Raw genomic sequence first — 26,873 nt, forward strand, 5'->3', positions numbered from 1 at the left:
CAAGGACAAGGTAGTACCTCAGACTTTCCCAGTAACTGTTAAGATGGCAAATATTATTAAGAATGAATGGGAGCAATTAGGTTCGTCCTTTTCCCCTTCTTTTTTTTTTAAGAAACTTCCCAGTTCCGGACTCTCAGCTTGAGCTGTGGGGGACCATCCCTAGGGTGGATGGGGTTATCTCTACACTCGCAAAGCGTACAACTATTCCCCTCGAGGATAGTTATTTGTTTAAAGAGCTCATGGATAAAAAGCTTTTCAGTCAGCTGCGGCCGTTGCGATGGTCGCTGGTGCTGCGACATATTGGTGTGAATCCCTGTGTGAAATGGGCGAGGGGGAGACCTCCATCGACGAGATACAGGAGAAGATTAAGGCGCTGAAGGTCTTTCATCTGTGGTGCCAATATGCAAATTATTCGCCTGAATGCTAAGGTGTCAGGTTTTTTGGTTTTAGCGCGCAGGGCACTGTTGCTAAAATCTTGGTCTGCGGACATGACCTCTAAGTCGAGGATATTGTCCCTACCTTTTTAAGGGAAGATCCTGTTCAGTCCAGGGTTGGATTCGATCATATCCACGGTTACCACGGATCTCGCCTCTCTCTGGGTTATAGTAATAGTACCCCTAGCAGAAAGGGGTCTAGGGTACTATTCCAACCTTTTTGTGGTCCCAAAGAAGGACACGTTCCGCCCAATTCTGGACCTATAGTGTTTAAAGTTTCTGAGTGTTCCATCATTCAAAATGTAAATGATCAGGTCTATTCTGCCCTTAGTTCATGAGGGACAGTTCATGACAACTGTAGACTTGAAGGATGCTTACCTTTATGTGCCCATCCACAGGGACCACTTCCAGTTTGTGGCCCTTCATTTTTTGGTCTGGCAACGACCCGAGGGTCTTCACAAAGGTTCTGGGGCACTGCTTGCATTGCGGTGGCACCTTACCTGGACGACATCCTAGTACAGGCGCCGTCGTTCAGCCTAGCAGAGGATCATTCAAGGGCTCTTCTGCTCCACTTTTATGGTTGGAAGATCAACTCTGGAAAGAGTTCCCTGGTTCCCAGCAACAGGGTGGCGTTCCTGGGCATGATAATAGACTCTATGTCCATGAAGATATTTCTCACAGATCAGCGGCCCAGAAAGCTGGCATCCACCTGTCTTGCCCTTCAGTCTTCCGACAGCCCAATGGTGGCTCATTGTATGGAGATGATAGGTCTCATGGTTTCAAGCATAGACGTCGTCCCATTCGCCAGGTTCCATCTCAGACCTCTTCAATTGTGCATGTTGAGACAGTGGAATGGCGATCATTCAGATCTATCACAGCTAATATCCATGGATGCTCTGACTCGGAACTCCCTCTCTTGGTGGATTCGTCTGGAGCAACTGTCCGTGGGCTCCAGTCTGTAGGGATGGGGAGCTGTTTGGGGTGCCAGGATGGCACAAGGAAAGTGGTCCAGGGAGGAGTCTCTCCTTCCGATCAACATCCTGGAACTACGAGCAATTTACAATGCTCTGAAGGCATGGCCTTCTCTGGGGTCGATCAGTTTCACCTCGGTGGCTTACATCAACCATCAGGGGCTTACGAAGAGCCTCCTTGCGATGAGGGAGGTATCTCGGATTCTTGAGTGGGTGAAGTCCCACAACTGCTCGCTCTCAGCGATTCACATTCCAGGTGTGGACAACTGGGAAGCTGACTTTCTCAGCAGGCAATCCTTCCATCCAGGGGAATGGTCTCTTCACCCCAGGCAGAGCTGATAGATGCCTTAGTAGTTCCTTGGGGATTCAGCCTAGCTTACATTTTTCCACTTCTACCTCGTGTAGTGGCGTGCCTCAAACAGGAACGGGCCTCGGCCATTCTGATTGTTCGTTCGTGGCCGTGGAGGACGTGGTTTGCCGATCTGGTGGGGATGTCATCCTCTCCGCCGTGGAGGTTACCCTGTCGCAGGGATCTGCTGGACAGGGCCCCTTTCAACATCGAAATCTAGATTCTCTGAGGCTGACTGCGTGGAGATTGAACGCCTAGTCTTAGCCAAGAGAGGCTTTTCTAAAAGTGTGATTGATACTCTAATTCAGGCAAGGAAGCCAGTCACTCATCGCATCTACCATAAGGTGTGGAGGACTTGTCCTGGTGTGAGAAGCATGGATTTCCTTGGCATAAGTTCAAGGTATCCAGGATTCTATCCTTTCTCCAAGATGGTTTGGAGAAGGGTCTTGCTGCTAGTTCCTTAAAGGGACAGATTTCGGCATTGTCAGCCTTGTTCTATAGGAGACTCGCTGAGCTCCCTGACATCCAATCTTTTGTTCAGGCTCTGTCTAGGATCAGGTCTTTAGACAGTCGGCTCCGCCTTGGGGCTTAAACTTAGTCCTTAAGGTGTTGCAGAGGGTTCCGTTTGAACCTATGCATTCCTTAGACATTAAGATTCTGTCCTGGAAGGTTCTCTTCCTGTTGGCTATTGCATCGGCACGCAGAGTGTCTGAACTAGCTGCCTTGCAATGTGATCCTCCTTATCTGGTGTTTCATGCGGATAAGGAGGTACTTCGCACTGGGTTGGGGTTTCTTCCCAAGGTGGTGTCTAACCGTAACATCAGTCAGGAAATAATTGTTCCTTCTTTGTGTCCTAACCCTTCTTCTTCTAAGGAGAGGTTGCTTCATAACCTGGATGTGGTTCGTGCCTTGAAGTTTTATCTTCAGGCTACAAAGGATTTCAGACAGTCTATATCTCTTTTTGTGGTGTATTCTGGGAAGTGCAAGGGGCAAAGGGCCTCTGCTACTTCTTTGTCTTTTTGGCTGAGGAGCTTGAGTCGCTTGGCTTAAAGGGACACTCAATCAAAATTAAACTTTCATTATTCAGATAGAGCATGCCATTTTAAACAACTTTCCAATTTACTTCCATTAACAAAATGTGCACAGTCTTTTTATATTTAAACTTTTTGAGTCACCAGCTCCTACTGAGCATGTGCAAGAATAAGTGTGTATGCATTTGTGAATGGCTGATGGCTGTCACATGGTACGTGTATGCATTTGTGATTGGCTGATGGCTGTCACATGGTACAGGGGAGTGGAAAAAGACATAACTTTTAAAATTATCAGAAAAAAAATCTACTACTCATTTGAAGTTCAGACTAAGTGCTATTGCATTGTCTTGTTATCTTGCATTTGTTGATTATGCAAATCTACTGTGTTGACTGGTCCTTTAAGAGACAGTGGGACATAAGCCTCCTTTAGAGGATTTCGGCTCATTCAACTAGAGCTGTGGCTTCGTCTTGGGCCTTCAAGAATGAGGCCTCTGGAGCAGATTTGTAAGGCGGCTACCTGGTCCTCCTTACACACTTTTACAAAGTTTTACAAATTTGACGTTTTTGCTTCTGCGGAAGCTGTTTTTGGGAGAAAGGTTTTGCAGGCTGTGGTGCCCTCAGATTAGGGTCTGCCTTTTACCCTCCCGGTTTCATTCAGTGTCCTCTAGAGCTTGGGTATATGTTCCCAACAGTAATGAATCAAGCCGTGGACTTTCCTCCCCTTTAGATGGAAAACATAAATTATGCTTACCTGATAATTTCATTTCCATCGAGGGGAGGAGAGTCCACGGCTCTCGCCCATATCTACAATGGGCGGACTTAAACTTAATTTGTCTTCTGGCACCATTCATACCCTGATATTTTTCCTACTGTTCCTTGTTCCCTCGGCAGAATGACTGAGGGATGGGTGATGTGGGGGAGGTATTTTAGCCTTTGGCTGGGATGTCTTTGCCTCCTCCTGGTGGCCAGGTTCTTAATTCCCAACAGTAATGAATGAAGCCGTGGACTCTCCTCCCCTTGATGGAAATGAAATGATCAGGTAAGCATAATTTATGTTTTTATTACAACAATGAAACAGGCTGTTTTACATCCCTTTAATTTACCAGATCAAAATCAACAAATCAAAGTTAAATGCAATAAGACAAATTATAATATAACATCAAGGGGATTAGGTTATACTTATCAATAGACTGAATTGTTTCTTTCATTTATGGCTACAGTACAGAGTCTAAGACCACAACTCGGTCTCCTGTGCGTGCGGGTGAAACCCCCCCCCTAAGGCTTCAATATTTGTACTATCACTTATGGGTCCGGTCTTGCCAACCCAGTTGTCTCACAACCTTGAATTCCGTTGATCAGTTATTTATTTCTGCTGGTTAGAAATGACTAATATTTAATTAAAGGGACATGAAACAACAAGTTTTATTTCATAAGACAGATAGAGGATGTTATTTTAAACAACTTGAGAATTGACTTCTATTATCAAATTTTCTTAGCTGTGGAGTAATTATGTCTGCAGCACTATATAGCAAGTAGTTTTGCAAGAGCACTAGATGGCAGCATTATTTCCTGCCATGAAGTGCTCCACACACGTGTAGGTTACCTACCTAGGTATTTATTCAACAAAGAATACCATGAGAATGAAGAAAATTTGATAATAGAAGTAAATTGAAAACTCTGTTAAATCTTGGTTTTCAAATACATATAACTTTTTTGAAATATTTAATAAATTTGACTGAAAACATTATAGTATTTTGTGAGTTAAAGGGACAGTAAACGCCTTGAGATTTATGTATAACATATTTAGTTATGCCTAATGAACGTAATGAAACAACTTTGGAATATGTTTTATTATTTATTTTGCCCCCTTTTCATGTCATTTAACTCTGAAAATTGAGCAATGTATAATTGTGAGAACTTGAAATACACCTGCTGACTTATCAAAGCTACCCTGGCTCCATATCTGTCCCTAATTGGCTTCATCAGACAACATCCACAAAACATTTGAATTCATACTAACTTTGACAGTGACTAGCCTTGTTGTCTGTGGACTAAAGCCCAGATTGGCTCCTCCAAATAAGGCAAATAGTGGGTGGAGTTTGAATATTGAAAAATGATTGCATTAAAGAGACTGTTCATTTGTTTTAAAAACGTTAAAGGGACATTAAACCCACATTTTTTCTTTCATGATACAGATAGATAATACAATGTTAAACAACTTCTCATTTTACTTCTATCATCTAATTTGCTTCATTCTTTAGATATCTTCTGTTGAAGAAATAGCTATGCACATGGGTAAGCCAATTACACAAGGCATTTATGTGCAGTCACCAATCAGCAGCTACTAAGCCTATCTATATATGCTTTTAAGCAAAGGATATCAAGATAATAAAGCAAATTAGATAATAGAAGTAAATTAGAAAATTGTTTAAAATGTAATGCTTTTTCTAAATCATGAAAGAAAAATGTTGGGTTTCATGCCCCTTTAAGACCTGACTTATTTGTTATTCTATAGCAGACATCCTCAAAGGTTTTGGAATTACATTTCCCATGATGCTCAGCCAGCTGATATGCTGGCTGAGCATCATGGGAAATGTAGTTCCAAACCCTCTGGAGGGCCAAGTTTGAGCATGTCTGTTCTATAGCAACACAACACAAATGACTTGTAATTTCAGGGTGTTTACTGTCCCTTTTAATATAAACAATCATTTTTGAATGGATAGAGAGAATTCTTAGATAAGGCTATAGTCATAACTACTGTGAGAACCTCAATGAATTTTAAGAGCGGTGTTGGTTATAGGGAACCATTTTCAAAGCATGGATTCAGAAATATCGCTTTCTATTTTTTGTTATAAAGTTTCCCACCTGTAACATAAATATTGTATTTGCACGAACGGAAAAAGGAACTAACAATTTGTAGTGCGCACGGTTTAGGTTTTCAATAACAGATGTGCATAACTTTTATGTTGAAATAAAATTATGACGATGTATGATAAACAAAGTTTGATTGTGTAAGTGATCAGATATAGCAAATTTGTATATATTTTTTTGACCGTCTTTGACGTTCCGGTCCTCTATCCTAGCAAATTCACTTAGTTCACTATAAATTAATTTATATTTAATCCTACTAAAGTTCTCCCAGCTCATATAGCTTCTGTTTGTGTTCATGACTTGCACAGGGAAAGTTCTTAGTTTAAGTACCCTGTAATCTATTGGCTACAAGAGGTTGGGGACATCTTGATTTCATTATTTAAAAATTAAAAACAAGGAAATTAAATTGTAAAAAAAAACTAGTGCCAAAAATGATCTTTTTGTTTGTAAATTGATAAAGAATATGCAATATTTTCCTTGCATGCACCATCTGGGCTTAAAGGACCACTCAATGCAGTAGATTTGCATAATTAACAAGTGCATAATAAAAAGACAATGATTTAACACCTACTTTGAATTTCAAAAAAAGTTATATTTTTTCTGACATTTTTATTTTTTCTCCCATTTTTCGGGCCTTGTATCATGTGACAGACATCAGCCAATGACAGACTAGTACAGATATACCCCGTGAGCTTGTGCACATGCTCAGTAGGATCTTGTTCCCCAGAAAGTGTGCATATAACAAGACTGAGCTAACAATGGGAGTAAATTGGAAAGTGTCTTAAAACTGAATGCTCTTTCTGAATCATAAAAGTTTATTTTGACTTGAGTGTCCCTTTAAGTTTAGCTTTAAAATACTAGTGAGCAATTAAACTAGAATTGTCGCTGCTTTCTCACATGAGGTGAGAACCTAAATTGTACGCTTGGTATCCTTTGTTGAAGAAGCAGTAGTGTCTTGCTGCCCCTAAGCCTACCTAGGTATGCTTTCCAACAAAGGATTCCAAGAGCAGAATCAAACTAGATAATACAAGTTAATTGGAAAGTTGTTTAAAATTGTATGCTCTCTGAATTATGAAAGAATAATTTTAGCCTTCATGTCCCTTTAACATGTTTTTTTATTTTTCCATGTGTGTTTTTTTCACTTACACCATTGACATCTTTTTAGATGGGATTTGTTAAGAGAATACAATTATTTAGCAGGTTTTCATGTTGACTATGACCCCCTTTTACTAATTTAAGACAATTTGATGACAATGTAAGAAATCCACGTTTTTATATCAAATATGAATATTTTAGGTTAGGGCAGAATGTGGTATTTTATGAAGCAAAAATCTTTATCAACTATCATAAATAGCATTGGTAACAACTACTCTTGGTTTTATTTATGTAAAAGCCTTATAAATAATCACGCTATGAATGTCCCGGCTCTAATGCTTGCTTTAATTTTTCTCTTTCTCTCTATCCTTCATCCAGGGTACAGTTTTCAGCCTGGACTCTGAGGAAGAAGAGGTCCAAGGACTTATTGCTGAAGATAGCAACGATATCTACATATTGACAAGTGATAACTCTGAGCAGGTGAGCCCACCAGAAAGTTTAGCTGTCTCAGAGTCCTGGCACACAGAGAGCCTGCCCACCACCTCCCTGGGTCCCGAGTCCTGGCAACAGGTGGTGATGGATCCCGAGGAGCTGAAAAGTCTGGACAGCAATGAGGGAGGTGAGGAAAGAAGTGAGAATAACTCTTCCAACTCTGACATTGTCCATGTGGATAAGGAAGAGATTGCAGATGTTATAGAAGAGGCTGCTGTAGTGGAAGAGACTCTGGCCGAAGAAGAAGAAAGCGAGAGGGAAGAAATGGATGTCATAGAAGTTTCTGATATTATTCCAGCTGTCATGGCTGCATTCCAAGTGGCACCTCCGGAAGAGGAGAAGACCCCTTCAAAACCTACATCACTCTCTGAGTCTCCAATAGTAGACATAGCCACAAAAGGTGATCCAGAGAACGTACCCATTTTGCCTCCATCAGATGATAAAGAAACCAAATCAGCTTCACCATCAGAACCAGAGAAGACGGAACCATCTTCACCTCAACCATTATCTCCATCTCCCCTTCCAGGAGAAGAAGGAAAGCCTGTTCTTCTCCAGGAGGGAAAATCAATCCTCCTCTTTGGAGGTGCAGCAGCAATTGCCATTTTAGCAGTGGCAGTTGGAATGGTAATGGCACTGAGGAAGAAGTAGCAGCCAATCAAATGTCTGCATTCCCTTCCATCCCAATCTTGTGATCAGTCCCCTACTATATGCAGCCTATAACTCCATCTGGCTTTAGCAGTATAAAGGTTTAAAACGGCAATCTTACTCAAAGGCAAAGGAGTTTCCTGGGGTGGGATCCTTCTGATTTGGATGATTTAATTTACTTGCTGTTGAGGGGATGGCTGTCTAGTTGCACTCCAGTGCTATAATTAAAAGAAAATTAACTGTACTAGCTTTAAAGGCTGTTTAAATGGCTACAACTTCCATCACTGCCACTGGCCAAGTAGTAATTGTAACAAATGGTTTAAAGTGGCTTCATCATGAATTGCTGTTGGCCAATTTAAAAAAGAAAAGGAAAAAAAAAAGGTTAAAAAATAAAATCTGCACAAATGGGGTAGAAATAGCAAGAATAATCTGGGTGTGGTTCGTGGACACCAGTATATACTCCCAATTTTAATTATAAGGGTTGGAAATGTAATTGCTTATTTCAAAGCATATTTTTATGTTTAGGTAAAATGAACCATTGATTTAAATTTTTCTCTCTCATTTTTGTGAATAATACTTCAAATATATATTTTTGTGAAATTTACAAGTGGGAACTTTATGCACCCATTAAAAAATAGGGCTTTTTAGTACAATTTCCCATGTCCCAAATGGCCACTTATGTTACAGTGGAGTACGATCACTTGGACCACGCAATTTGTTTGTTAGGTAACCCAAAGCTAGAAAGCCTACAGTGCATTGTTGGAAAGATATATTTATTTTTTATCAGAAAGCACTTATTTTTTTGGAAATAGATATTGTGACATATCTAAAGATTATAGGAGAAATCATCCCTCTAAGTTCCGATCACACTAACTTTTAAATAGACACAACCATTATTTGAGTTATTTGTAACATTTCTGTCCAGTAATGTGTCCCACTTCTTTAAACAATGCAGGCTCACTTGGATAAAGTTGAAAACGTTTGAACATAAAACATGACTTCTGTCTCATATTGCTACTAGAGATTGTTCATTCCATTTGTTCTTTCATAATCAACGTAATTTGCTAGTAAAGACAAGTTTCCGGGGTTTTTGTTTTTGTTTTTATTCACTTACATTTTCACAAGTTACTCTGCAGAGCTAGCAGAGATGGACCAGTTAGCTCAAACTGTTAAAACCAAGTCTCTTATGATTCAAATAGAGCATATAATTGTAAACAGCTTTTCAATTTGCTTACATATTTCTCTTGTAAGATGTATCGAGTCCACGGATTCATCCATACTTGTGGGATATTCTCCTTCCCTACAGGAAGTGGCAAATAGAGCACCCACAGCAGAGCTGTCTATATAGCTCCTCCCTTAGCTCCACCCCTCAGTCATTCTCTTTGCCTACTCTAAGTACTAGGAAGGGCAGAGTGAGTGTGGTGACAAAAATGTTAGTTTTTATTTTCTCAAGCAAAAGTTTGTTATTTTAAATGGTACCGGTACTATTTACTCTCTGGCAGAAAAGGGATGAAGATTTCTGCAAGGAGGATGATGATCTTAGCATTTGGTAACTAAGATCCATTGCTCAGCTGAGGAACGGTTTTGCAGTCTCTACTGCACTGAGGTATGTTCAGTCAATTTTTCTAGAAAGACAGGATATTTCAAGAAAAGGGCTGACATTATCCCCATGAGGGGAAGATTAAGCTTTAATCAGACACTTAGGGTAGTATTATAAGCTTGCATAAGGGCTAAGTTACTGCTGGTTGACACTTATAGGTTTTAAACAAACGTTTTTGATAGATTTGAGAAAAACAGGTTTTTTTTGGGACTTTTATTTAGGGGTTCATTTGGCTTATATTGGAAGGTTTTTATACCACATGGCTATGTTTTTAACACTTGAGGTGTTAATTTAAGGTCCCTCAGACATCGTGTATGAGGTGGACGGGGCCTAATTTTGCGCCTTCGTTGCGCATTTGTTTTTACTTCTGGATAGCAAGCTTCAACACAGGAAGGTCCTGAAGCAGTTTTGGAGCCAAAACAAAGCTTTATTCCCCCAATTTCAATCCCTAAGGGCAGGTAGGCGCCACAGCAGAGCTCTGGCAAGGTGCTGACTGTATATTTCCGGATTTTTAGACTTTTGTCAATCCGGTTTGGTAACTAAGGGGTTAATCTCATGCTTACTAGTGGTGCAACCTTACTAAGGCTTGCTACATATGCTGTAAAAAAATCGTAAGATTTGTGATATTTTTAAACAGTTTTGCAGAAAGTGTACATGTTGTTTTTTTCTTTAAGTGTTGTTTTTCATTGAATAAAGTGTTCTCCAAGCTTGCTTGTTGCATTACTAGTCCCACTTGCACTGATATGACTATAAATTATAAAGAGCATATTTTAGCACTTAGATGATTCTCAGACAGAAGGGAATGAGGATTTGCCATCTAGCTCTCCCCAAGTGTCACAACCAGTAACGCTCGCACAAGTGACGCCAAGTACCTCTAGTGCGTCGAATTCATTTACTTTACAAGACATGGCCACAGTTATGAATGCAACCCTCACTGAGGTTTTATCTAAACTGCCTGGTTTGCAAGGAAAGCGTGACAGCTCTGGGTTAAGAACAAATGCTGAGCCATCTGACGCTTTAGTAGCCGTATCTGATATACCCTCACAATGTTCTGAGATAGGGATAAGGGATTTGATATCTGAGTGAGAAATCTCTGATTCAGGAAAGACGCTCCCTCAGACAGATTCTGATATGACGGCCTTTAAATTTAAGCTTGTACACCTCCGCTTATTGCTCAGGGAGGTATTAGCGACTCTAGATGACTGTGACCCAATAGTGGTCCTAGAGAAATTGTGTAAAATGGACAAATATTTAGAGGTTCCTGTTTACACTGTTTTTCCAGTCAAGAGGATTGTGAATATTGTTACTAAGGAGTGGGATAGACCAGGTATTTAGTTTGCTCCCCTCCTGTTTTTAAGAAAATGTTTCCCATATCTGACACCATGCGCGACTCGTGGCAGACAGTTCCTAAGGTGGAAGGAGCTATTTCTACTCTGGCTAAGCGTACAACTATACCTATCGAAGACAGTTGTGCTTTCAAAGATCCTATGGATAAAAAATTAGAGGGTCTCCTGAAGAAAATTTTTGTTCATCAAGGTTTTCTTCTCCAACCTATTGCGTTCATTGTTCCTGTAACTACTGCAGCTGCTTTCTGGTTTGAGGCTCTAGAAGAAGATCTTCAGATGGAGACTCCATTAGAGGAGATTATGGACAGAATTAAGGCCCTTAAGTTGGCTAATTCTTTCATTACAGATGCCGCTTTCCAACTGGCTAAATTAGCGGCAAAGAATTCAGGTTTTCCCATTTTAGCACGCAGAGCGTTATGGCTTAAGTCCTGGTCTGCGGATGTGTCATCAAAATCGAAACTTTTGAACATCCCTTTCAAAGGAAAGACCCTATTCGGGCCTGAACTGAAAGAGATTATTTCAGACATTACTGGAGGGAAAGGCCACGCCCTCCCTCAGGATAAAACAAATAAAATGAGGACAAAGCAAAATAATTTTCGCTCCTTTCGGAACTTCAAGGGTGGTCCCGCTTCAGCTTCCTCTGCTGCAAAGCAAGAGGGGAATTTTGCCCAATCCAAGTCAGTCTGGAGACCTAACCAGGCTTGGAACAAGGGTAAACAGGCCAAGAAGCCTGCAGCTGCCTCTAAGACAGCATGAAGGGGTAGCCCCCGGTCTGGGACCGGATCTAGTAGGGGGCAGACTCTCTCTCTTCGCTCAGGCTTGGGCAAGAGATGTTCATGATTCCTGGGCTTTAGAAATGGTGTCCCAGGGATATCTTCTGGACTTCAAAGACTTCCCCCCAAGGGGGAGATTTCACATTTCTCAATTGTCTGCAAACCAGACAAAGAGAGAGGCGTTCTTACGCTGTGTAGAAGACCTACATACCATGGGAGTGATCCGCCCAGTTCCAAAAGAGGAACAAGGGCTAGGGTTTTACTCAAACCTTTTCTGAGATCTCACGGGTGGAAGGTGAACATAAAAAAGAGTTCTCTCTTCCCTCTCACAAGAGTTTCCTTCCTAGGGACTCTGATAGACTCGGTAGAAATGAAAATATTTCTGACGGAGGTCAGAAAATCAAAACTCTTAACCACTTGCCGAGCTCTTCATTCCATTCCTCGGCCATCAGTGTCTCAGTGCATGGAGGTAATCGGACTCATGGTAGCGACAATGGACATAGTTCCTTTTGCCCGCCTACACCTCAGACCACTGCAACTATGCATGCTCAAACAGTGGAATGGGGATTATGCAGATTTATCTCCTCAAATAAATCTGGAGCAGGAGACCAGAGATTCTCTTCTCTGGTGGTTGTCTCAGGACCACCTGTCTCAGGGAATGTGTTTCCGCAGGCCAGAGTGGCTCATAGTAACGACAGATGCCAGCCTACTAGGCTGGGGTGCAGTCTGGAACTCCCTGAAAGCACAGGGCTTATGGTCTCAAATTCATCAGATTTCAGTCGGACAACATCATGACTGTAGCTTATATCAATCATCAAGGAGGAACACAGAGATCTCTAGCGATGATGGTGGTGCCAAAATAATCACATGGGCGGAGGATCACTCTTGCCATCTCTCAGCAATCCATATCCCAGGAGTAGAGAACTGGGATGCGGATTTCCTAAGTTGTCAGACTTTTCATCCGGGGGAGTGGGAGCTCCATCCGGAGGTATTTGCCCAGCTGACTCAGCTATGGGGCACACCAGAATTGGATCTGATGGCGTCCCGACAGAATGCCAAACTTCCTTGTTACGGGTCCAGGTCCCGGGATCCCCAGGCGGTACTGATAGATGCTCTAGCAGTACCCTGGTCCTTCAATCTGGCCTATGTATTTCCACCGTTTCCTCTCCTTCCACGTCTGGTTGCCAGAATCAAGCAGGAGAGGGCTTCGGTGATTCTGATAGCACCTGCGTGGCCACGCAGGACTTGGTATGCAGACCTAGTGGACATGTCATCAGTTCCACCGTGGTCTCTGCCAATGAGGCAGGACCTTCTAATCCAAGGTCCATTCACGCATCCAAATCTAATTTCTCTGCGTCTGACTGCTTGGAGATTGACCGCCTGATTCTATTGATAACCTGATTCAAGCTAGAAAGCCTGTCACCAGGAAGATTTATCATAAGATTTGGCGCAAATATTTTTATTGGTGTGAATCCAAGGGTTACTCATGGAGTAAGATTAGGATTCCTAGAATATTGTCTTTTCTCCAAGAAGTATTGGAGAAGGGATTATCAGCTAGTTTGTTAAAAGGACAAATATCTGCTTTGTCTTTTCTTTTACAAAAACGTCTGGCTGATGTTCAAGCATTTAGTCAGGCCTTGGTCAGGATCAAGCCTGTATTTAAACCTGTTGCTCCACCATGGAGCCTAAACTTAGTTCTTAAAGTTCTTCAAGGGGTTCCGTTTGAACCTATGCGTTCCATAGATATTGAGCTTCTATCGTGGAAAGTTTTGTTTTTAGTAGCTATCTCTTCAGCTCGAAGAGTTTCTGAGTTATCTGCTTTACAGTGTGATTCACCTTACCTTGTTTTGCGTACCAAACCTGGGTTTCTTCCTAAGGTTGTTTCTAATAGGAATATCAATCAGGAGATTGTTGTTCCTTCACTGTGTCCTAATCCTTCCTCAAAGAAGGAACATCTGTTGCACAATCTTGATGTGGTTCGTGCTTTAAAGTTCTACTTACAAGCAACTAAAGATTTCCGTCAAACATGTTTATTCTGGTAAACGGAGAGGTCAAAAGGCTACGGCTACCTCTCTTTCCTTTTGGCTGAAAAGCATCATCCGTTTTGGCTTATGAGACTGCTGGACAGCAGCCTCCTGAAAGAATTACTGCTCATTCTACTAGAGCAGTGGCTTCCACATGGGCTTTTAAAAATGAGGCTTCTGTTGTACAGATTTGTAAGGCGACGACTTGGTCTTCGCTTCATACTTTTTCCAAATTTTCCAAATTCGATACTTTTGCTTCTTCGGAGGCTATTTTTGGGAGAAAGGTTCTAGAAGCAGTGGTGTCTTCCGTTTAAGGTCCCTGTCTTGTCCCTCCCGTCATCTGTGTCCTAAAGCTTTGGTATTGGTATTCCACAAGTATGGATGAATCCGTGGACTCAATACATCTTACAAGAGAAAACATAATTTATGCTTACCTGATAAATTTATTTCTCTTGTGATGTATCGAGTCCACAGCCCGCCCTGTTTATTAAGACAGGCAGTATATTTTTATTTAAAAAACTTCAGTCACCACTGCACCCTATGGTTTCTCCTTTTTCTTCCTAGCCTTCGGTCGAATGACTGGGGGGTGGAGCTAAGGGAGGAGCTATATAGACAGCTCTGCTGTGGGTGCACTCTTTGCCACTTCCTGTAGGGATGGAGAATATCCCACAAGTATGGATGAATCCGTGGACTCGATACATCACAAGAGAAATAAATTTATCAGGTAAGCATAAATTATGTTTTTGTTGTTGTTCGTTTGGTATCTTTTGTTGAAAAACATAGGAAGGCTTAGGAGCAGCAATGCACTTCTAGGAGCTAGCTGCTTATTGGTGGCTGCACATATGTTATTGGCTCACCTGATGTGTTTAGATAGCTCCCATTGTTGCTCTTTCAGCAAAGGAAATAAAGAGATTGAAGGAAATTTGGTAATAGAAGTAAATTGAAAAGTTGTTTAAAATTGTATGCTCTAAATGAAACATGAAATTATTTTTTTGTTTCATATCCCTTTAAGTTCAAACTGGAAATGCATAAAAATTACTTTTTTTTTATTGACATAGTTTAGCAATTTGACTGTCACATGACTGCACCACATTGTTTAGAATAAACTATTATACCACAATACATATGTTACATGTATGTTCTTTGTTGTTTTTTACATACACACCTTCAAACAAAGAGTTATAACAACAAATTAAAGATGACATTGCTCATTTGTGGCTAACACGTTTATCCTTAATTGTCTTTAAAGGGACAGTCAAAAAGGGGATTTCAGAATATATTAATAATGATAAATGTTCCTACTCTAAATAAACTAACACATTCTTGAAAAGGTTCGTCTTAGTCTACCAATAAAGCTTTGCCAGTTGTCCTTATTAGCCTAGTGAGCTTTAGCACGAAGACCAAGTGTTGTATTAGTTACAATGTGTATATTGAAACACATTTTCATTTTTTCCCTCGGGCAACAAAATAAATACATTTGTGAAGGTTCACTTGTACCCCATCTCCTGACTCATGCTAATAAACACCTTATGATTTCATGAATTTACAACAGCAATGGAAACTAGGTCAATGTGTTTCTGAATCCAAAGTAAGAGACCAACCAACCATCAGTAAAATGGAAAGCACTTTTAATATGCACAAATAGGAGACAAAATATTTAATAATTCTGATGTATTCTTTTAATCCACAGGTCAGTGTCCTTTAAATAGTTGTTATATCTCTTCTCTTATCACAGCCTATGTAAAGCTAGGGGTATTTATTCTAACTTGAAATTTTCAGACTACGCATCTTGATAAGTCTCCAAACCTCAGTGTGCTTTACTCTCAATAATAATTATAAAGATGATAGCCATATAAAAAGCCTTTCAAATTTATTTAAATACACTTGGACAATGTAATGCAGTACATTTTTGTCATGGATTACTGTAGATCATTAACATGATAGTCATCAGATTTTATCCTATAAAACAAAATAGTGTGTTTAGAGGGACACTGAACCCAATTCTTTTTCTTTTGTGATTTAGATAGAGCATGCAATGTTAAGCAACTTTCTAATTTACTCCTATTATCAATTGTTTTCTTCATTCTCTTGCTATCTTTATTTGAAAAAGAAAACATCTAAGCTAAGGAGCTAGCCATTTTTTTGGTTCAGGAAACATTGGACAGCACTTGTTTATTGGTGGGTGAATTAATCCACCAATCGGCAAGAACAACACAGGTTTTTCACCAAAAATGGTCTGGCATCTAAATTTACATTCTTGCTTTTCAAATGAAGATACTAAGAGAATGAAGAAAATTTGATAATAGGAGTAAATTAGAAAGTTGCTTAAAATTGCATGCTCTATCTAAATCACAAAATAAAAAAATTGGTTTCAGTGTCCCTTTAAGCAACTCTCAAAATTACTCCTATTATCAATTTTCTTCGTTCTCTTGTTATCTTTATTTGAAAAAGAAGGCATCTAAGCTAGGAGTCAGCCAATTTTTTGTTCATAACCCTGGACAACACTTGTTTTTTGGTGGGTGAATTCATCCACCAATCAGCAAGAACAATCCAGGTTTTTCACCAAAAATGGGCCGACATCTAAACTTTCATTCTTGCTTTTCAAATAACGATTCCAAGAGAATGAAGAAACTTTAATAATAGGAGTAAATTAGAAAGTTGCTTAAAATTGCATGCTCTATCTGAATCACGAAAGAAAAAAATTGATGTCAAACTGCAGATAAAGCTAGCCAAGGAAAGATTTATGTGAAGACCATCTGTGCCAAAATGGAATAAATCAATCTATTTAGAGACGGTTTATTTCTTTATAATTAAGTTGTTGTTTCTCCATTTTATTTTTCACTTTGTTCATGAAAACTAGTGTTGGACACCACTGCTTTAAATATTGTCATTTACTGCTGTATAGTTTATTTGCTCCAATGATATGGGAATGCTAAAGATGTGCTGAATCAGTGGTGCAAAACCAGTCATTTGAAGGGCTTCTTGGGACACACACACACACACATATATATATAGCTTGCACATACTTACCCTCTATTCACTCACAGCACGTGCTTAAAAGTACAGCATGAAATTTAAAAAAAACTAACCAATTTACTTCTATTATCAAATTTGCTTAGTTCTTTTAATATACTTTGTTGAAGAATAAACCAAGGTAGCCTAGAGCCTGCATTTCTTTTTAGAAGTCTATCACATTCGTGTTGGCAACAATTGTTTGTATCAATGCTAGTACTTTATGGCAGCACTACTCAAATACAATATAGACACATGCACACTCCTGAGTCTATGTAGGTATGCTTTTCAACAAAGGATAACACATTTGATAATAGAAGTAAATTGGAAAGTTCAACTTTGAGTTTACACTTTCCCTTTAAATCTATGGTTTGTAACGGAGTAAATTTGATTGGTGAAGGCAACACAACTGTTTTGTGGGGTAAAACTGGATGTGATGAGGTGAATTTGCACATATTTTTTTTCTGGGTGGAGTATATTGAAGAGCCGCTAGTTACCTACTATTGGCATAAATTATATGGGTAACAAAGCTAAACATTTTCATGCTAGTGGATTGGTCAGTATTTGGTATATGCAGAATTTCCAACACTATCTGAAAGGGGTTTATATTCTAACAATTTGATAATTACTTCTGGAATATTTTTTTAGGTACAATTTCTTAGAGACCTTGTACATTGTAGGCAAATTTACTTGTTCAATCTAAATGAAGATATTAATTTTCTTTTTTTTATGGATGGTCATGTTATCCGTAGCGGCTAGTGAATATAAGTACCACCTAAATAAACAACATGCATTTAACATATTTAAATGCTCTTCCTTAGACATGTCATTTTTTTATATATATATATATATATATATATATATATATATATATATATATATATATATATATATATATATATATATAAACAATGCTCCTTTAATAATATATAATGTTTAAATGCCCAAATTACAAAATATAAGAATAAACATGATAGAGTAATATAATTATTTTGTTAGGCGTTTTGGTTTACAAATCAGTTGGAATTTTGAATAAAATAAACTTTGTTGATAATAAATATTTCAATATGATCTATGGGCTCCAGAACATACGTTAGTAATTTTATGTGTCATTACCTGAATAATTAATAATTTGTTTATATACTTATTTCTTTCCTAATTTATGGTGAGTCCACAGAATCATCATTTACTAGTGGGAATATCACTCCTGGCCAGCAGGAGGAAGCAAAGAGCACTACAGCAAAGCTGCTATATATGTCACTTCCTTTACCCATAATTCCCAGTTATTCTCTTTGCCTGCGGTGCAAGGAGGAGGTGAAGTTTTGGTGTCTGCTTTTAAAATAAAAAAAATATTGATTGTAGATCAGAGTAGGTTTGCTCTGATCTTTATAAAGGGCCTAGCCTTAGCCCATGTCAGTCTCTTCAGTAAGGTAGAAGTGGCTTTTAAGCAATTGGGAACTTGTGGGGTACAATCCTCACTGTGTTTTCCCAAAACATTTTGCTGCCCTATTTAGATAGCCTGAGTAAGTTTACTCAGTCTTTCTGTATTTCCACAGGTCCATGTGAGGGATGGCATCCTCTCAAACCAGGTGAGCTGTCCTACTGCCGGACAGATAAATATTAAGGTAAGTGCCAGTTTTTCTAATGAAGGGAATATCACTTCTGACCAGCAGGAGGAGGCAAAGAGCAACACAGCAAAGCTGTCAAATGCCACACCATTACCCACAACCCCCAGTCATTCTCTTTGCTTGTATCAGTTGCAAGGAGGTGGTAAGGTTAGGTGTCTGATTCTTCAATCAAGACAAGAGTTTATTTTTAAAGCAGGGCAAGTTTGCTCTGATCTTTTTATGGGGTCTAGCCGTAGTCCATGTCAGTCTCTTCAGTAGTGCAGTGGTGGCTTTTAAGCATTGGGAACTTGGGTATAATCCTCACTGCGCCTCCTAAATAGTTGTTGCTGCCCTGTTGTTAAAAAGCCTGAGTAGATGCATTCAGTCTTTTTTGTTTTCCACAGGTCCATGTGAGGAGGGTGCCTCTCAAATCAGGTGAGCTGTCCTCCTGCCGGATGGCTAGATGCAGGTAAGTGCTCTGTCTTCTTTTATTATGGGGGACTTGCACTTCATAAAATAGACTGCATTTCTTGGGACACATATATCCTGGGGAAGGATATTTAAGGCAGGCACTGGTGACTGGGAGACTAGGGGATAATACTTTATAGAGTATTCCCTGTTTATGATATATTGGCTCAGTAGGGGTTAAGGGCTAGAGTGCAGGGTCGTTCACAGTCCGGCTGTAAAGTCTGGGAAAATGCTAGGTTGCTATTACTTGTAGGAGCGCACTCTTTCCTTGCTAAGGGCTGTTATTTGTACAGCGTCGCTGTGTTGGGCTTCCTTCAGGTTTTATTTTTCATGTGTGTAGTGTTTTGTGCACTCTGGGTTTTTTTTTCTGGCTGCCTGAGCAGTTACATTAATGGCGGCTATGTCAGGATGAGGCGTGAGATAGTTAGACTGCACGCTTCATCTCTGCCCCCTCTCGTGTGCAGCTGGGCAAAAGTCTGTCTCAGTCGAGTTCCGCCTTCTTCCTTAGTTGTGGCGGGGAATCACCATTTTCGGCTCTCCTTCTGAGCCAGGCGTTGGCCACACCGCCTTGTTTCCTTAAGATCGGAGCGAGGGGTTGTTAGCGTGTTTCCTCTCATATAATGTTGGGGCTCATGATATGCAGGGACCAGCTATTGCTGCGTGCCTTCTGTTTTCTTCATTTCATTCAACTGAGGTTTTCATTTTTAAAGGTGTGTTTATTTTTGCTGGGGTTTCTATTCTAATAATCTCGCAGATCTTATTCTTATGCAAGGTTTTCCTTCGGAAATCCTTTCATATATTTCTGATGCCATTTTAATTTGCCACACATCTGTTAACTCCCTCTCTAAGTAGATAGTGTTACAATGTGAGGGAATTGTGCATATTTAAATATGCTCTGCATATGCCTTGTGGAATAACTGCTCTTATTGAAACAGTGCTAACATTTACTGGTTGCATTTTCCAGACTATTAGGGGTTAAAGACAGCTTGCTTTCCTATGAGGAAGTATTTAATATTTGTGCTCTTCCCGCCTATGTGACATATGTCTGTTTGATGGGCAGGTTTTTAATTCAGATTTCTACTCTAATTTGGATGTTTTGCGTTACAACGTGCAGCTGTCATTCATTCATTCCTTCCTGACAGAAAAAATCTCAGGGACACCCCTGTCCTGTTAATATATTATAAGCTTTAGTCTGATCTGTGACAAAAATTTGATATTTATCCCTTGAGCACAATGTCTCCTTTGGATGTTGCTGTTTAGAGCAGCTTCTCTTTTAGCGTCCCAAGTGTCACTGGCCTGCAGTTCCTCTCAATCTCCTGAGAGAGTATATTTGCCTGCAGATCAGTTTTTTTTTCCCACTGCTTTTCTGTGGCTTTACCTGTTTTTTTCCCCTTACCTTTAGGGAAAATGCAAGAGGATTTTAAATATTTCAGATAGTAAGGTTTCTGGTTCTGTTTCTCGATTTGCTCTCTCCCCTAAACCGGGTAAGAAGAGAGGGTAGAATTTCAGATTTGGATGGTATAATTCCTTCATTTGATACTGAGGTGGTATCATTCATTTGTATGCTTATGAACCTCGTGTACTGTTAAAGGAGGTATTGGCTACTTGGACGACATCGATAAGCCTGTCGTTGTCAACCTTACTTAGGCCCACTACATTGTTCATCTCTATGAAGTGTCTAGACGGGCTGCGGATATTTTCACAGAAATTTTTGGGGATACTTGTCTCACTGTCTCCTGTATGTCCTAGTGGACTGTGCTTTTAGGGCACAGAGTACTTGGATCTCTAGGGGAGATGGTTGCTTCTTTTGGATCCATGGGATACAAAGATGGAGAGCTTAATGGACAAGAGCAGCATCTTTTGATGCGCCCCTTGATCTAATTCCACAGTAGGGCTGTTAGGCCAATTTTTTATTTCTGTTGCTAAGTTTCTTTCCTTTGTAACTTCATCCCTTTCATCTTCCAAGCAGGAGTATTTCAAGTCCTCTTGGATACCCTATCAGTCTTGGATCAGGGGGAAGTAATTTAGGAAACCTACAGCTAACTTTCATTCAGCATGTAGGTTTTACCCCTGAGCCAGGATCGGATTCTATGGGGGGCAGTATATCTTAGGATTTGTCCTGCCTGGATACGTTTCTTGTAGTGCAGGAGTCTTTCCCTTTAGCTTCCAAGCAGGAGCAGTCCAAGTCCTCTGGGATATCCAGTTAGTCTTGGATCAGGGGGAAGTAGTTAGGGAAAGCCGCAGCTATTTCCTTTTCAGCATGTAGTTTTGTCACAGATCCAGGATTGGATCCTGGGAGGGGGGGGGGGCAGTCTTTTTCAGTTTTTTCTCTTGACTGGTTACGAGATTGCCTAGATCTATAGGGTGCTATAGATATAGTTTCCCAGGGTTACAAATGGATTTTGCTCCCTTCCAGGAGTAGGTTTTTCCTTTCTAGTTTTTCAGTAGCCCAGTAAAGAGAGAGGTGTTCTTGAAAGGTGTTCAGAACTTTCCTCCCCTGGAGGGATTGTTCCTATTCCAGTTTAGGAATAAAGTTTTAGTTTTGCATTCCGTTCCAAATTTTTCTCTAATTTAGACATGTAATGTCTAAATAGGTTTTGGGATCATCTCAGACTTCTGAGTTTTGTTTTTCCAACAAACTGTTTCTGTTTGTGGGCCAACAATGACTTTGTATTAGTTCCCAGAGTTTTATCCAGGTTTTTCTGGGCTGCAATTTGGTTCTGGTATTGCAGTGGTGTCCCTCCTGATTACCCTATTGGGCCAGGCGCCATCTTTCTTCGATCAAGATCTCTTTGGAGGTTTTGTTGTCTGTCTTTCCACAAATGAAAGTGGAACTGGGAAAGGTCTTCCTTGTCCCAGCTACTCGGGATTCTGCTTTGGAATTGTTATTGAATCTTTCAATGAGGGTTCTCTGCTGGAGGTCAGGAAAGCCTAAATCCTTTCTCTTTTGTGCACTGTTCGGCCTTCGTGACTTAGGGTCCGAGGCTGTTTGAGAGCTAAGCAGTTCTGCATGCTCATTTAGTGAAATGGGAATTATCCAGATGTCTAAGAGTATCTAGATCTGTCGTCAATAGTCTCTTTTTCCTGTGATGTTTTCACGTGATCTTTAGCTTCAGGACTCACGTTTTGAAGGTCTTCCTGGGCATTTTGATCGTGGATTCCAGCCTGCTGGGCTGGGGAGGTACCTGAGACTCGTTAGTCTCGCTGGAGTTTAGCGCAATTGGTTGAGCGCTCGCTTATTAGGCGAGAGGTAGCGGGATCGCTGCCTTATTTTAGGGCAGGGACTTTGGTCCTGGGAGAATTCTCCTCTCCCCTCCAGTTGGAGTAGGTAGTGTTTTTCTATGCTCTTATGGCTTAACCTCGTCAATCAAAGAAAAATCCCCATAACTAGCACACAGCCTGCTCAAAGAAAATCGTAGGAGGGGAGTACATGGAACCATGTTGTCACAATATCAGCAAAAGAGACACAATACCTGCGTCCACGACAAGCCTCTGCGAACTCCGCTGCAGCTTCAGTCTGGTCCCGGTCAGTCTCCTTCTCAAAAACTCCTCCTCCCATTGTCTAGGCAACTTCCATAAACACAGAGACGTAACTACCGATAGAGGCACCGCTCCAGCGTTTCCTGCTAACCGCCTCAACAGACTTACTGGTAGTCTGGTAAGTGCCAAATGAAAACGAAGAAAAAGGCGAGGCAGGACAATGGGCAAAATTTAAAACGTAACGTCTATTGCCAAACCAAGGATAAAATTGCAGCAGCAATATAAAAGTTAAAGATGTCAGAGTGAGCTTGGACAGCAAAAGTCTAACATGTTTCGGCTCCTGCCTTACTCATAGACTGTGCTTGTCTCAAGCTCACAGTCTCCTTAAATTCAGTAATCACTCTGACGTAACCTTAACAGCCAATTAAAATTAACTCATTCAGTACAGAGCTTATAATAGTAAATTGGGACTAAGCACAATAGTTAACTAGATGAAACAAGATTAATATAGCATTATCTATACAAAAGTGTGCTTAACATATCAAGAATACATACAAGTATACATTTAATATAATAATGCAGAAATCTGCAGCAGCTACATATAAAAAATATATAATAATGAATATTATGCTAATGCCATGTATTCTATATAATAAGCACCTCAGTCTCACATTAGCAACACAGTGTATAAATATTAACTTGAAAGTATGTACTGAGCAAACAAGCAAATATATGCATATACATCTCATAGGATATAAGTGTCAGTCTGTTGAAAAGCATAAATAATAAAAGCACTAAGCTTAAGTTTCAAATGCCTAATAATGACTGAACAGTTATACATATAAAGGTATATGAGGCATGCCCCTAGTGGAATCTAATCAGGGCATAATTTAATAGTAAGTACATACATTACCATGTCTACTAATCGCTACTAGTAACATCTTAGCAGATACCATAGATAACTCAAAAATATATAAATCTATACACATATTGAAATACTAACACCAGCAATTAATGAGATCATTTTGAATGTTTAAACCATTAGGAAACCTGGTATTGAGCTTAAATATCCAGAATGCTTTGCGTGTACAAAGCATACTGTCTTTGTCACACCCTCTCATTGGGGTTCTCACTTGTTCTATCACTTTCCACTGGAATAAATCCACACTACCATTATGGCAAAATTTATAGTGCCTAGCCACCTGTGAATCAGGGTCATCTGACTTAATGTCGTATATATGCTCCTTAATCCTATCTCTAGCCTCCCTCGTAGTGAGGCCTACATATTGTTTCTGGCAAAGGTGGAACGATACTAGATATACTACATAAGTGCTTCGACAGTTAGTGCATGCATCCATCATAAATACTTTCTGTGTAACCACAGACTGAAAAGTCTTACTTGGCTGAGTGTATGTGCATGCCTTACATCTTGTCGCCCCACACTTGTAGTGCCCTTTGCATTCGAGCCAACTTTTACTCCTTGTAGGTGAGATTTTCACCTCACTGGGAGCTAGAATATTCCCAATGGTAATATTCCTTCTTGAAACGCATCTACAGCCTGTCTTTGCCAGATCATATAGTTCTTCATCCCCTTTAAGGATGGGCAGACAGTCTTTAATAATCCTGGCTATCTGTTCAAACTGATTGCTGTAATTAGTAACAAATATTGGGTTGTTATTCTTATTAATCCTGTTCATACTTTTACTTTTGTGAGTATGCAACATAGTATTTCTGTCCATTTTACTGACCATACTATGGGCTCTCCTTATCAAATATTGTGGGAAGCCTCTCTTAGAGAATCTTTCTTTGAATTCTATTGCTGCCCTCTGATACTCTTCATTAGAGGTACAGTTAAGCCTTAGGCAAATGAATTCACCTTTCAGGATACCAAAGCTAGTATGTGCGTTTTTGATAGTGGTTGGACTGATACTAAGGCGGGAATAGTGCACACCTTATAAAACTTTATCCCAATGTTTTATACAAATTAGCTGCGGTGATGGTAGGTGGCGCAAATCAATGCTGATTCCCTGTGGTGAAGCGTTAATATCTCAATGTTTATTGTTAGTTACGTGAATTCCGTGGTGAATTCTATTAGCTATGTCTGAATTATGATAGTGTCGATTTCTATTAATATTATAGATTTCTATTAATAATATACTCCTTATATAAATATAAATAAAATTAAAAATGCCTTAAGTTGGTATATAAAAAACAACAATTTATTTTCACAAATGTTTAAAATGTATACACTTTATGTGCTATTGACACCGGTGTCTACGGTTACTATAAAAGATACTAAAATTGGACAAGCTAAAATAAAACAAAATACAATTTCAAGTTAAAATGATATAGTTTCAAGTTTACAATGATACTTTTACGTTGAGTATTATTGTTACACTTTGCTAATTACCACAGTGTGGCCTAATTTCAACGGTATGTTACAATATTATTGACATTCATATGCTTTAGCAGTGGACTGCTATTAGTCACAGTCTTTTGACGAACTGACCTTACAGTATTGGCCAGGTATATGTGATAGTACACTATATTCTAGTAGTGCTGGTTGTGCTGTTTTAACAGTGCTCTAAAGTACCTTGAAATGTATCCGTCTGTTGTTGCTGTATCCGTTGGGGAATGTTGCGGTTAAATATATGCCGCTACTTGGTTCCCTTCAGTGTGTCTGTTTAATGACACGTTATAAGTATACTGCGGTTAAATAAATGCCGCTGCTTGAGATGACTGGGTTCGATGGGTGAGTGGAGATGTTAAATCTCTCAGGCGGTTAAATATATGCCGCTGCGGTGACTTTGTTGCAGTATGAGCTCTACCTGCAGTAAAAAGGTGTGGATGTTGTTATACCCACTGACGTGAGTGTTTCTGGGGTTTTCCGTGACCGCTTGAAGTGTTGTCGGTCAGTGACCGATCAGGTTCTTCAAGGGTGATGGTTCCTGATATTTTGTTCGTCGGGTGTGAGATCTTTATCACTTCAGTTGTTGAGACTTCTGCTTCCGTTTACCGTCGGTCAGTGACCGATCTGCCTGTTGTGTTTGGATGTTTAGATGGAAGCGCTCTTCTTGTGTCCTGTGGTCTTGCAAATCTGTGTGAGGTTGCTCGGGTATCAACGCGTTTCGGCTTCAAATCTTGAGAAAGGCTTTGAAGCCGAAACGCGTTGATACCCGAGCAACCTCACACAGATTTGCAAGACCACAGGACACAAGAAGAGCGCTTCCATCTAAACATTCAAACACAACAGGCAGATCGGTCACTGACCGACGGTAAACGGAAGCAGAAGTCTCAACAACTGAAGTGATAAAGATCTCACACCCGACGAACAAAATATCAGGAACCATCACCCTTGAAGAACCTGATCGGTCACTGACCGACAACACTTCAAGCGGTCACGGAAAACCCCAGAAACACTCACGTCAGTGGGTATAACAACATCCACACCTTTTTACTGCAGGTAGAGCTCATACTGCAACAAAGTCACCGCAGCGGCATATATTTAACCGCCTGAGAGATTTAACATCTCCACTCACCCATCGAACCCAGTCATCTCAAGCAGCGGCATTTATTTAACCGCAGTATACTTATAACGTGTCATTAAACAGACACACTGAAGGGAACCAAGTAGCGGCATATATTTAACCGCAACATTCCCCAACGGATACAGCAACAACAGACGGATACATTTCAAGGTACTTTAGAGCACTGTTAAAACAGCACAACCAGCACTACTAGAATATAGTGTACTATCACATATACCTGGCCAATACTGTAAGGTCAGTTCGTCAAAAGACTGTGACTAATAGCAGTCCACTGCTAAAGCATATGAATGTCAATAATATTGTAACATACCGTTGAAATTAGGCCACACTGTGGTAATTAGCAAAGTGTAACAATAATACTCAACGTAAAAGTATCATTGTAAACTTGAAACTATATCATTTTAACTTGAAATTGTATTTTGTTTTATTTTAGCTTGTCCAATTTTAGTATCTTTTATAGTAACCGTAGACACCGGTGTCAATAGCACATAAAGTGTATACATTTTAAACATTTGTGAAAATAAATTGTTGTTTTTTATATACCAACTTAAGGCATTTTTAATTTTATTTATATTTATATAAGGAGTATATTATTAATAGAAATCTATAATATTAATAGAAATCGACACTATCATAATTCAGACATAGCTAATAGAATTCACCACGGAATTCACGTAACTAACAATAAACATTGAGATATTAACGCTTCACCACAGGGAATCAGCATTGATTTGCTACCAAAGCTAGTATGCTTTGGATGCATACTCTTAGCATGTAAAGTGCTATCTCCTGATATTTGTTTCCTATATAGTTTGGTCATCACTGCATTACCTTCATGGTATAGAGATAGGTCTAAGAACTCTGTACTCTGCTCATTGTAAGTGCTAGTAAAGCTCAAGCCCACATCGTTGATGTTCAGTTCATCAACAAATTCCTGCGATTCCTCAGATGACCCTTGCCAAACTATGAGAAGATCATCTATGTACCTCTTGTACATCATAACCCTCCCCCTAAGGCGGCAGTTCTCACCGTATACATGGGATAGCTCCCACCATCCCATGTACAGGTTAGCAAAAGCAGGAGCAAAAGTTGCCCCCATAGCTGTTCCTCTTTTCTGTAAAAAAAAA

General features: G+C 39.9%; 1 protein-coding gene across 1 annotated transcript in view; it reads left to right on the forward strand.

Moving 5' to 3' along the window:
- BCL2L13 (BCL2 like 13) overlaps positions 1-8,975 on the forward strand; it is a 313,718-nt gene extending 304,743 nt beyond the window's left edge. The window contains exon 7 of the mRNA XM_053718878.1: positions 7,130-8,975. Within this exon, the coding sequence (XP_053574853.1) occupies positions 7,130-7,891 (762 nt within the window). The 3' untranslated portion in view covers positions 7,892-8,975. The remainder of the gene's footprint in view (positions 1-7,129) is intronic.
- The last annotated feature ends 17,898 nt before the right edge of the window (positions 8,976-26,873 follow it).

This window comes from Bombina bombina, chromosome 6, assembly GCF_027579735.1.
Source record: "Bombina bombina isolate aBomBom1 chromosome 6, aBomBom1.pri, whole genome shotgun sequence".
In the NCBI taxonomy this organism is placed as follows: domain Eukaryota; kingdom Metazoa; phylum Chordata; class Amphibia; order Anura; family Bombinatoridae; genus Bombina; species Bombina bombina.